Genomic DNA, 12,509 nt, shown 5'->3' on the forward strand with positions numbered 1-12,509 from the left:
TCACAATAACAGCGCGGGGGCGCGCACTTCACAAAAACAGCACGGAAGCGTGCATTTCATAATAACAGTCATGTCACAGGGTGTTTTAACGCAGTTTAGCAGAAACGTATATTTATTCATGCAAGTGTACAAACATTAAATTTTATTACTTATTGATTTTAAAAGTTCAATTTTGTATTACTGGCATATCTTTTATGAGCCTGTTTCTCATCGCACAGGGATGAGATCCTGAAGGACATTTAGGCATTGGGTAACTTACAATTCACATGTACAATAATACATCAATGTCTTGAAACTTTAACAAATTATTTTTTAAATATATTTTATATCTTTTTATAACTGAGGTGTAAATACATTGATATGATATGCTGCTAATGTGTAAATAAATAAATTGCCTACTGAAATGAAATTTTAGTGAGGGGCTTTTATTTTGAAATCTGTCTAAGGACTCTTACGGTAGACCGGCTGAAATAAAGATAGGGATAGCTCTCGGTGCTTCATGGCCATTTCACTCTTTTCTGTTAAAGCGGTTTATTCGTAATCTGGTAAAAAAAATAATCCGGGTTGAATATTCTCTGTGTTTATACTATGTTTAAGAGGATGGCTGAGTTCGGTCCAGATTCAGGAGGCCGCGTGAAGGTAACTTTTAGCGTTAGCATTAGCTGCCTGTGCTATCAGCAGTTACAGACTGTAGGATTTCAGTAACTAAGCAATATCAATATACACTCTATTAATAACAGCTATTAATTTACATCTCGGACTGGTTCATTTCTAAGCTTTTAACGTGTAGATTAATGTTATCAGAGCTTTCTCTCTGGTAGCAATGAATCTGTGTTTATAAATCTTTAATTATTATTTATTAATACATGTGTGTGTGATGATCTGCAGGGAGTGACCATTGTGAAGCCCATCGTGTTTGGAAACGTTGCCCGGTATTTTGGTAAGAAGAGAGAGGAAGATGGTCACACTCACCAGTGGACTGTTTATGTAAAGCCATACAGAAATGAGGTAAAATTTAATACAATTTACTTTATATAATTAATAATGTAATTACGTTTCATTCTGAATCATTTTATCACATGCATAGTTGTAACTAATCTGCACTGCAATCTGTTCCGTGTGTATATTTTCAAATGTATCTTTGTGTCTCTGTCTCTTTATGAAATATGAAGTGTGTGTGTGTGTATATATAAATATACAGTATTTTATCATTCTCAGGATATGTCGGCTTATGTCAAGAAGATCCAGTTTAAGCTTCACGAGAGCTACGGGAATCCTTTACGAGGTATGACTGAATTTCCTTCCATGCTTCTATGATCCTCAAGATTTATGTGAAACAGTAGGATTAACAATATATTACCTTCTGATACCCATGCTATTTTCAAGTACATTGGTGTGAAAAAGTGTTTGCCCACTTCCTGATTTCCTGATTTTTTTTGCATGTTTGTCACACTAATTTAAATTTTAGTCAAAGACAACAGAGGTAAACACGAAATGATATGTTTAAATGAAGGTGTTTATTATTAAGGGAGAAAAAAAAATCCAAACCTACATGGCTCTGTGTGAAAAAGTGATTGCCCCCTTAACCTAATAGCTGGTCGGGCCACCCTTAGCAGCAACAACTTCAACCAAGCGTTTGCGATAAATTGCAATAAGTCTTTTACAGCGTTGTGGAGGAATTTTGTTTTTTTATGGGTGATCTTTGCAGAATTGTTGTAATTCAGCCACATTGGAGGGTTTTCGAGCATAAACTGCCTTTTTAAGGTCATGCCACAGCATCTCAGGTGAGGACATTGACTAGGCCACTCCAAAGTCTTCATTTTGTTTTTCTTCAGCCATTCAGTGGTGGACTTGCTGATGTGTTTTGGATCATTGTCCTGCTGCAGAACCCAAGTTCGTTTCAGCTTAAAGTCACAAACAGATGGTCGGACATTCTCCTTCAGAATCTTTTGCTAGACAGCAGATTTTATACTTTCATTTATCACAGCAAGTCTTCCAGGCCCTGACGCAGCAAAATAGCCCCAGACCATCACACTACCACCACCATGTTTAACTGTTGGTATAATGTTATTTTTCTGGAATGCAGTGTTTCTTTGCGCCAGATGTGCTGAGACACACACCTTCCAAAGAGTTCAACTTTTGTCTCATCAGTCCACAGAATATTTTCCCAAAAGTCTTTGGGATCATCAAGGTGTGTTCTGGAAATTTTGAGACAAGCTTTAATGTTCTTTTTGCTCAGCAGTGGTTTTTGTTTAGAAACTCTGCCATGTAGGCGATTTTTGCCTAGTCTCTTTCTGATGGTGGAGGCATGAACATTGACTTTAACTGAGGCAATTGAGGCCTGCTGTTCTTTGGATGTAGTTGTGGGGTCTTTTGTGACCTCTTGGATGAGTCGTCACTGCGCTCTTATGGTAATTTTGGGCGGCCGGCAACTCCTGGGAAGGTTCACCACTGTTCCATGTCTTCGCCATTTGTGGACAATGGCTCTCACTGTGGTTCTCTGGATTCTCCATGGTACGTACAAACCCCTATCTCTGCAGACACACTCTGAGATGCCCTATTACATTACATTATTTAAGTTATTTCACAAGCTTGCTCTGCAAATTTATATTATTATATAACTGTGTATTTGCACTTTTTGTATAAGTATTGTTTTATCTTATCCTTCCTTAATAACGTTTGTGTACTTTGTATACCCGCTGCTGGATGTCCAAAATTTCCCCTTGGGGATCAGTAAAGTGTCTGTGTGTCTGTCTGTCTATCAAAACTTTGGAAATGGTTTTATAACCCTTTTAAGAAGGATAGATCTTAATTACCTTCTTTCTGAATTGTTCCTGAATTTCTTTGGATCTCGGCATGATGTGTAGCTTTTAAGGACTTCACTTTGTCAGGCTGTTTAAGTGATGTTTTGATTGAGAACAGGTGTGGCAATAATCAGGCCTGGGTGTGGCTAGAGACAGTGTACTCAGGTGTCATAAACCACAGTGACGGTATGTTTTAACAAGGGGGCAATCACTTTTTCACACAGAGCCATGTAGGTTTGGATTTTTTTTCTCCCTTAATAATAAACACCTTCATTTAAAAAATAGCATTTTGTGTTTACCTGTGTTGTCTTTGACTAATATTTAAATTGGTTTGATGTTCATCAAGTAGTGTAGCCACATATCCACTGAATTGATCTGGAAAACAGTGACTTGCAGAATAAGCTGTATAATACAGTTAGATCCAGTAGTGTTAGGTCTCTAACCTCTTAGCTATTATATATATATATATATATATATATATATATATATATATATATATATATATATATATATATATATATATATATATATATATATATAAGAAAATCAGTAGTGATTGTACAAAGTCTGTTTGTGCTGTGTTTTTTGTGTTTTTAGTTGTCACCAAGCCCCCATATGAGATAACTGAGACGGGCTGGGGAGAATTTGAGATCATCATAAAGATCTTCTTTATTGACCCGAATGAGAGACCGGTAAGTGACTGACTATCCTAACTATCTCTCAGAACTTCTCAAATTACAGCCTTACAGTTAGTTACACTGTCTGAGTGTTTGAGGATTGGTCATTGTGAACTTGGAGGTTGAGGATTGGTCAGTGTGAGGTTGGAGGTTTGGGATTGGCCATTGTGAGGTTGGAGTTAAGGATTGGTCTGTGTGAGGTTGGAGGTTGAGGGTTGTTCAGTGTGAGGTTGGAGTTGAGGGTTGGTCAGTGTAAGGATTGGAGTTGGGGATTGGTTAGTGTAAGGTTAGAGATTGAGGATTGATCAGTGTTGGAGTTGGGCTTTGGTCTGTGTGAGATTGAAGTTAAGGGTTGGGTATTGTGAGGTTGCAGGTTGAGGATTGGTCAGTGTGAGATCGGTGTTGGGGATAATTCAGTTTCAGATTGGAGTTATGGGTTTGTGTGAGGTTGGATGTTGAGGATAAGTATGTGTGACTTTGGACTTTTGGATTGGTCATTGTGAGGTTGGAGTTAATGGTTGGTCAGTGGGAGGTTGGAGGTTGAGGATTGGTTAGTGTGATGTTGAGGATTGGTTAGTGTGAGGTTGAGTGTTGATCAGTGTGAGTTTGGGGATAGGTATGTGTGAGATTGGAGTTGGGGATTGGTCATTGTGAGGTTGGAGGTTGAGGATTGGTCAGTGTGAGGTTGGATGTTGAGGATTGGTTATTGTAAGGTTGGAGGTTGAGGATTGGTCATTGTGATGTTAAGGATTGGTTAGTGTGAGGTTGATGGTTGGTCAGTGTGAGGTTGAGGGTGGAGGATTGTTCAGTGTGGTTGGAGGTTTAGGATTGGGCATTGTGTGGTTGGAGGTTGAGGGTTGGTCAGTGTTTGATTGGATTTGGGGAATTGGTCAATGTGGGGTTGGGGTTGAGGATTGTTCAGTGAGGTTGGAGGTTGACGTTTGGTTAGTTTGATATTGAGGATTGGTTAGTGTGAGGTTGATGGTTGGTCAGTGTGAGGTTGAAGGTGGAGGATTGTTCAGTGTGGTTGGCGGTTGAGGATTGGTCATTGTGTGATTGGACGTTGAGGTTTGTTCAGTGTTTGATTGGAGTTGGGGATTGGTTAGTGTGAGGTTGGGGGTTGAGGATTGTTCAGTGAGGTTGGAGGTTGATGTTTGGTTAGTTTGATATTGAGGAGTGGTTAGTGTGAGGTTGATGGTTGGTCAGTGTGAGGTTGAGGGTGGAGGATTGTTCAGTGTGGTTGGCGGTTGAGGATTGTTTAGTGAGGTTGGAGGTTGAGGATTGATAAGTGAGAGGTTGGAGGTTGAGGATTGGTTAGTGTGGGGTTGGAGGTTGAGGATTGGGCATTGTGAGGTTGGAGGTTGAAGATTGGTTAGAGTGGGGTTGGAGGTTGAGGATTGGGCATTGTGAGGTTGGAGGTTGAGGATTGGTTATTGTAAGGTTGGAGGTAGAGGATTGATCAGTGTGAGGTTGGAGGTTGAGGATTGGTTATTGTAAGGTTGGAGGTTGTGGATTGATCAGTGTGAGGTTGGAGGTTGTGGATTGATCAGTTTGAGGTCGGAGGTTGAGGATTGGTTATTGTAAGGTTGGAGGTTGAGGATAGATGTGTGTGAGGTTGGAGGTTGACGATTAGTTAGTGTGATGTTGAGGATTGGTTAGTGTGAGGTTGATGGTGGAGGATTGTTCAGTGTGGTTGGAGGTTTAGGATTGGTCATTGTGAGGTTGGAGGTTGAGGATTGGTCAGTGTTTGATTGGAGTTGGGGATTGGTTAGTGTGAGGTTGGGGGTTGAGGATTGTTCAGTGAGAGGTTGGTGGTTGAGGATTGATCAGTGTGAGGTTGGAGGTTGAAGATTGGTTAGTGTGGGGTTGGAAGTTGATGATTGGTCAGTGTTTTGATTGGAGTTGGGGATTGGTTAGTGTGAGGTTGGAGGTTGAGGCTTGATCAGTATGAGGATGGGGGTTGGTTAGTATGAGGTTAATAGTTGGTCAGGGTGAGGTTGAGGGTTGATCAGTGTGAGGTTGGGGATAGGTATGTGTGAGATTGGAGTTGGGGATTGGTTAGTGTGAGGTTGGAGGTTGAGGCTTGATCAGTATGAGGATGGGGTTGGTTAGTATGAGGTTAATAGTTGGTCAGGGTGAGGTTGAGGGTTGATCAGTGTGAGGTTGGGGATAGGTATGTGTGAGATTGGAGTTGGGGATTGGTCATTGTGAGGTTGGAGGTTGAGGATTGGTCAGTGTGGGGTTGGAGGTTGAGGATTGGGCATTGTGTGGTTGGAGGTTGAGGATTGGTTAGTGTGAGGTTGGAGGTTGAGGATTGGTTAGTGTGAGGTTGGAGGTTGAGGATTGGTTAGTGTGAGTTTGGAGGTTGAGGATTGGTAAGGTGTGAGGCTGGAGGTTGAGGATTGGTTAGTGTGAGGCTGGAGTTTGAGGAATGTTCAATGAGGTTGGAGGTTGAGCATTGGTTAGTGTGAGGTTGAAGGTTGGGGATTGGTTAGTGTGAGGCTGGAGGTTGAGGTTTGATCAGTGTGAGATTGGAGGTTGAGGATCGGTCAGTGTGAGATTGGAGGTTGAGGATTGGTTAGTGTGAGGTTGGAGGTTGGGGATTGGTTAGTGTGAGGTTGAAGGTTGGGGATTGGTTAGTGTGAGGTTAAAGGTTGGGGATTGGTTAGTGTGAGGTTAAAGGTTGGGGATTGGTTAGTGTGAGGTTGAAGGTTGGGGATTGGTTAGTGTGAGGTTAAAGGTTGGGGATTGGTTAGTGTGAGGTTGAAGGTTGGGGATTGGTTAGTGTGAGGTTGAAGGTTGGGGATTGGTTAGTGTGAGGTTGAAGGTTGGGGATTGGTTAGTGTGAGGTTGAAGGTTGGGGATTGGTTAGTGTGAGGTTAAAGGTTGAGGTTTGATCAGTGTGAGATTGGAGGTTGAGGATCGGTCAGTGTGAGATTGGAGGTTGAGGATTGGTTAGTGTGAGGTTGGAGGTTGGGGATTGGTTAGTGTGAGGTTGAAGGTTGGGGATTGGTTAGTGTGAGGTTAAAGGTTGGGGATTGGTTAGTGTGAGGTTGAAGGTTGGGGATTGGTTAGTGTGAGGTTAAAGGTTGGGGATTGGTTAGTATGAGGTTAAAGGTTGGGGATTGGTTAGTGTGAGGTTAAAGGTTGGGGATTGGTTAGTGTGAGGTTGAAGGTTGGGGATTGGTTAGTGTGAGGTTGAAGGTTGGGGATTGGTTAGTGTGAGGTTAAAGGTTGGGGATTGGTTAGTGTGAGGTTGGAGGTTGAGGATTGATCAGTGTGAGGTTGGAGGTTGAGGATTGGTAAGGTGTGAGGTTGGAGGTTGAGGATTGGTAAGGTGTGAGGTTGGAGGTTGAGGATTGGTTAGTGTGATGTTGGAGGTTGAGGATTGGTTAGTGTGAGGTTGGAGGTTGAGGATTGGTAAGGTGTGAGGTTGGAGGTTGAGGATTGGTAAGGTGTGAGGTTGGAGGTTGAGGATTGGTAAGGTGTGAGGTTGGAGGTTGAGGATTGGTAAGGTGTGAGGTTGGAGGTTGAGGATTGGTAAGGTGTGAGGTTGGAGGTTGAGGATTGGTAAGGTGTGATGTTGGAGGTTGAGGATTGATCAGTGTGAGGTTAGAGGTTGAGGATTGATCAGTGTGAGGTTAGAGGTTGAGGATTGATCAGTGTGAGGTTAGAGGTTGAGGATTGATCAGTGTGAGGTTAGAGGTTGAGGATTGATCAGTGTGAGGTTAGAGGTTGAGGATTGATCAGTGTGAGGTTAGAGGTTGAGGATTGATCAGTGTGAGGTTGTGTTACAGGTTACGCTGTATCATCTGCTGAAGCTGTTCCAGTCAGACTCCAGCGCCATGCCCAAGAAGACTGTAGTCTCAGAGTTTTATGATGAAATGGTAAGAGTTATCTAATCCTATCACTGTCCTCACCCTCTTTTTACTTCTCTATTAGGTCTAATTTTCAGTGTGAATTTTGTCATTTTATTATTAATTAATTACTTAATTTGTTTTAGATTTTCAAGTCGATTGTTAGTATTTGCCATTCTTTTGAGCATTGTACACAGTTTGGGCTCTGCATGCCACTACACTTGATTTAAAATGAAGTAAATAAAATGCTGTTGACTGTAGACTTTTAGGTTTAATTAAAGGGGTTGAACAAAAATATTCTTAGAAGCGTTTAGAATTTACCATAATTGTTCTACAAAGCCTCCTCATTTAAGAGGCTCAAAAGTAAGAAAAAAAAGAAGTCTACTGGAGAGATAGTGTAAATGTTAGCAGATGCCAAATCAACAGTTTCATATATTCTGGGGACAAAATAGCACAGTGATGAGCTCAGAAACTCAACTCATGACCTGCATGTCCACAGAACACAACAGTTTGTGGATGATCTTAGAATTGAGAATGGAAGTGGACAGGTAAAACTTAATATCAACCTGTATTGGAATGATGGGAAGAAAAAAAATAGTTTAAAAATATATTTATGCATATTATATTTAATTTGTGTGTATACAAATGTTATAAACAAGTTCTGATTTGTTTAAATAAAAAGTTGAGAAACTCACAATTCAAATTCAAGAATACACCGTGACGTGCACAAACAAATACCTCTGCAACAGACATGTATAAAGTACTCGAGATCCAGACTTAAGTAAAAGTACAAGTACCCTGTCAAAAAAAAAGGTGCAAAGTAGAAGATGAAGTGTTCATTATGCATCATACTTAGGTAGAAGTACTAAGGTATTTTAAATATTGTATATAGTTTAAAAAAAATACTCAAGAACTAAAAGTAAAAGTACAAGTATTGAGTTGCGTAGTTATTACAGAAAAAAAGTTCATATTGTTTATATTATTTCAGTTGTTTAGGATAAAGGACACTCACAATTCCTTTGGCTGTGCAATGGCAAAAAAACAGTGAACCCAATAGTGATCAAAGCCTTAATGTTTGATGTTATATATACTCTTAAAAGTACATTAAGTCACAACCCAATATTAAAGCCCTGTCATGCAAAGTGCGCCTCTATAACATATTCAGCATAAAAGTCACTAGTTGTTCTATCACTATTGTAAAATCAACTGAAGGTGTCAATGACCAAGGGATTAGAGCAGCTTCATCAAACCCGGTGACAGTGTAGAACATCTACTCTGGCTAAAGCTCTGGCTTTAGTGATTAATGTGGGTTTGATATGATCCCTAACATTTTTATAATTTTAACGAGCAGGGGGGGGATTCTTGGATCAGAGTTTAAGGGGTACCCACAAACTATGATGTACAGGGGGCAGGTGTGTTACTTTTTTTTTTAATTTTCAGCAGATTATGAGAAAACATTTTATAATTTTTCTATAAAAAAATACCTCCTGAAGTTTCATCAACTAAAAGTGGAGAGATACTCAAAACTCAGTATGGATTTGTAATGACATCTGTACACACTGAGCAATGAAATACCATTTTATTTTTTTTTACACTTGAATATGATATCCACAACTGACTTACTGAATGACTGGCCACACACACACACCTGACGCACACAGGACCTATCAGGAGTGGGACATCACGTCAGACAACTGCAGAATAAAGTGCACTGTTTAATGTTGTGTGTGCATGCTCAGCAAAGAGAACATAGATTATTATTGGCTGTTTTTGCACTTCTAAAAAGGATTGGCGATGCCCCTGGTAACGAGTAAAGAGGCAGCATGTAAAAATGTATCAGAGTAAAAGTATTAAACTCAGGAGGAAAAAATAATACTTCAGTAAATTACAGATACAGCATTTCAGTACTTACGTACCGTAGTTCTCTCTGCTCTGCTAAACCTACTCTCTTCTTATCTAGCAGCTTAGCAGCGTCTAGCTGCAGGGCACGTGGTGTGGGCACGCTAGGGCAGTGCGGGCACGTCTATGTGGATCACGTGACCCACCGAAGGTAGATCTAAATTTGGATTATTTTTTATTATTATTATTTTGGGCCACACAGACAGACTTTCACACATACACATACCAAAAAAAATGACAAAAGGGCACATTGGGCAGAAAGGGCGATTTGTCCAGTTACGTATGAAACCCTGAAATAAGAAGGCTTTGTAGAGAAATGGTTGTAATTCCTAAACGCTTCATAGTATTTATTGTTCAACCCTTTGAATTAAACTTCAAGTCTAAACTTCAGTTCCATCTAATTTGTTTCATTTCAGTTTTAGTGTGGTGGCATGTAGAGCCCAAATCATGAAGATTGTGTCACTGTCCAAATATTTTTGGGCCTGACTATATTATTGTTATTGAATATGGTGTGTTTGATATCTCTTGTTTTTGTAGATTTTCCAAGACCCCACAGCGATGATGCAGCAGCTTCTGAACACCACCCGGCAGCTCACACTGGGGGCGTATAAACATGAGACAGAGTGTGAGTAGAACCTTTGATCTAATAAACACTAGGGATAAATATCACAGGGCATCTCACTGTCTGATGTCACTATACGTTGCCTACGATAACACAATACTGTGATTCTGTGATGCTTGATATATTACAAGACAATTCTCTAAGATACTTCACAGCATCTGTTTACTGAAGAGGATAAAATATTCCTAAATAAAAAAATACCAGAATTATGGATTTATTGGGCTCAGTTGCACAATATTCCTCAACGCAGGTTTACCATATTCATTTGATCAGTGCCACCACATGGAGTAATGAAGTAGTCAAGCGAGCCCCAGGGAGTTACAACATAAATATCCATATTTTAAGCTATGTATCGATAATGTATTTTGTGTGTGTGTGTAGTTGCAGAGCTGGAGATGCGGACGCGGGAGAAGCTGGAGGTGTCGAAGAAAAAGACGAGTCTGGAGATAACTGAACTGAAGGAGAAGCTGAAAGCCTCCAGAGAAAACATTAACTTCTTGAAGGAGGAGATCCGCAAACTTGAGGAGGAGGACCAGATTAAAGAGCACTGAGGACTCTTATTATAGAGAGTGGGAACTGGGTTCTTGTTCATCCGGAGGAAGTGTTTGTTTTTGTTGTTGTTTTTGAAAGGAAAATTCTTTATACAGTGGACAGTGGTATATAAATAATCACCATCCTTCCAGGTGAAACCATATCTGTATAATTCAAAAAGAGCCTGTGTGGAGGGGAAATCCACCAGATTTCAAAATTCTCTGTCGAATTCAGTTTAAGTATCTGTTTAACCCTGCCCATTGGACACAGTTGAGTAAGTATACACAGTTTTTAAAATCTCCAGCAGCACTGCTGTCTGATCTGAAATGAGTGTATGTACTGTACATTTAGTGTAAAATCAGTGATTTTAGTGTAAAATTTCACAATTTCTTGAATTTATAATCAAACACACTCTAAACTCACAGATGACTCCTCTCTGATAATACAGTGGAATGCAGTGAATAATGGTTTAGGGTAACACTTCACAATAAAGTCTTATTAATTAACAGTAGTTACAACAGAATATCTTAACTAAGTATTTATTGACACTAGTTAAGTCACAATTTAGCATTACATTTATACTGTATTACGTTTAAGTTTTAACTGTTATTAATTATGAAGGAAAATGTAACTAGTAATAATTAGATGAGACATTACTTAGCCATTTATCAATGTTTTTAGTTTGGTAATATGGTACTGTTAATTCATGTACTCTTATTGTAAAGTGTTACCAGTTAACTGCAATTAATGAATGTATAATTCATTATATAGTTAATTAATACAAGACATATAGAATCTAGTGTAATCTGCAGAGGTGTCATTTTTGTTTTGTTTTTAAAGTGAAAGAAGAATAAACCTTTTTTACATTTATTTTATAGCAGTTAACAATATATTCAATGGTTAGTGTTTTTTTATTTTTATACATGTTCTTGTGTTAATAAAAGTGTTTTTTTTTTCATTCTTTCATGTATTAGCATACTGCAGTTTAGCCCTTCGCATCCAGTTTTTTTAATTACACCTATTCAGCCTACAGCCGTTTAACTCCAACTATCCATCCTTGTCACACCTTGCTTATAGGTGAGGGTAGTTGAAGGAAACAAAAAAAGAAGCACAAGGAGTCATTTTCCCTAAATTTCTTAACATTGGCTCATACGTCAACCAACCACACCTGTAACAAACTAGGAAATGAAGCCATAAATAGGCCACCACTGGTCTATTCAACCCAGCCAACACCAAAAAGTATTTACCTCTGCAGGGGAATATATTCACTAACTAAAACGATAAAGCAAATAAACATAAAATGGAAAAACAGAATATTCAGAATATGCTTTTTAGCCCCAGCTTTCCAGCAAACAGTGTGGGCCACCCGTACAGTTTACAGCAGTTTGACACCACCTATTCAGCCAACATCACATTTAGCCCCACCCATTCAGCCTACAGCAGTTTAGCCTCACTCATTCATGCAGACATTGTATACAGTAAGTGATATTTCTTTCTGTGCCCTCCTCCGGCTCTTAGAGGTAGGCGGTCCATTACAAACCCTGGAGATATAGACCACTGAAGTCGTGTGTCATTCTGTAGTGCTCGTACGGCTTTCGTGTCTAAGCGGATTTTCCCTATGAGAAAAATGAATGGGGTTTTTAAAAACCCACCTCTGTCACATTCTGTGGTAAATAAATATGTTCAGACCTCTTTACGTTTTATTCTGTGTACATTTTACTCCTGAACATCACTGGATCCTCTGAATTATGAGATCGTTTAAGAGTCATAATGAGGAAAATGAGAAAAAAACTTTAAGCTAATGCTACAGCGGAGTGAACTGAACTCCCGGGGACTGTTTTCGGCACAACACCAGAGAACTCCAGCCGTAAGTTAGGAGCATTTTACACACAGCTGAGCCAACTAATGAACTAACTGCGCTTACCGAGGAGAGCTAAGAGTGATACAGCATAAAATCACTAAAACAGGTCAGTGATACTCCAGAACCAGCGGTAACAAGTTTTAACATTTACCCTCTTTATTATGCAGTGAAATAAATGTGTGTTTCTGGTTTGTTTTCGCCTCAGTGAGGGCAGGTAGTTAGTTGATTAGTTGATTAGTTAGATGTTAGTTGATTATT

General features: G+C 39.6%; 1 protein-coding gene and 2 long non-coding RNA genes across 7 annotated transcripts; all 3 read left to right on the top strand.

Annotated features, from left to right (window-relative positions):
* Window positions 1–435: 435 nt before the first annotated feature.
* On the top strand, window positions 436–11,260 carry yeats4 (YEATS domain containing 4). The gene is made up of 7 exons (XM_049474066.1): window positions 436–639; window positions 889–1,008; window positions 1,219–1,285; window positions 3,402–3,496; window positions 7,279–7,368; window positions 9,775–9,862; window positions 10,241–11,260. Exons 1-7 carry the CDS (start codon window positions 589–591, stop codon window positions 10,408–10,410), a joined length of 681 nt encoding a protein of 226 aa, XP_049330023.1. The 5' UTR covers window positions 436–588; the 3' UTR covers window positions 10,411–11,260.
* On the top strand, window positions 3,506–5,934 carry LOC125797558 (uncharacterized). Of its 5 annotated transcripts, XR_007436385.1 has the most exons (4): window positions 3,506–4,301; window positions 5,181–5,324; window positions 5,759–5,831; window positions 5,862–5,932. It is a non-coding gene; the product is annotated as an uncharacterized LOC125797558 (long non-coding RNA). The 5 variants fall into 5 exon arrangements; XR_007436389.1 differs by lacking the exon at window positions 5,181–5,324 and having other exon boundaries at window positions 3,506–4,957; XR_007436393.1 differs by lacking the exons at window positions 3,506–4,301; window positions 5,181–5,324 and adding an exon at window positions 4,953–5,015.
* LOC125797565 (uncharacterized) lies at window positions 6,062–7,041 on the top strand. The gene is made up of 3 exons (XR_007436394.1): window positions 6,062–6,076; window positions 6,425–6,439; window positions 6,819–7,041. It is a non-coding gene; the product is annotated as an uncharacterized LOC125797565 (long non-coding RNA).
* Window positions 11,261–12,509: the final 1,249 nt, after the last annotated feature.

This window comes from Astyanax mexicanus, chromosome 2, assembly GCF_023375975.1.
Source record: "Astyanax mexicanus isolate ESR-SI-001 chromosome 2, AstMex3_surface, whole genome shotgun sequence".
Taxonomy (NCBI): domain Eukaryota; kingdom Metazoa; phylum Chordata; class Actinopteri; order Characiformes; family Acestrorhamphidae; genus Astyanax; species Astyanax mexicanus.

Bases quoted from the DNA above. Each gene is read 5' to 3' on its own strand.
- yeats4 (XM_049474066.1), top strand. From the start codon at position 589: ATGTTTAAGAGGATGGCTGAGTTCGGTCCAGATTCAGGAGGCCGCGTG. The intron at 1,286-3,401 runs GTATGACTGAAT...TTGTGTTTTTAG, and splicing joins CTACGGGAATCCTTTACGAG to TTGTCACCAAGCCCCCATAT. The intron at 3,497-7,278 runs GTAAGTGACTGA...GTTGTGTTACAG, and splicing joins TTGACCCGAATGAGAGACCG to GTTACGCTGTATCATCTGCT.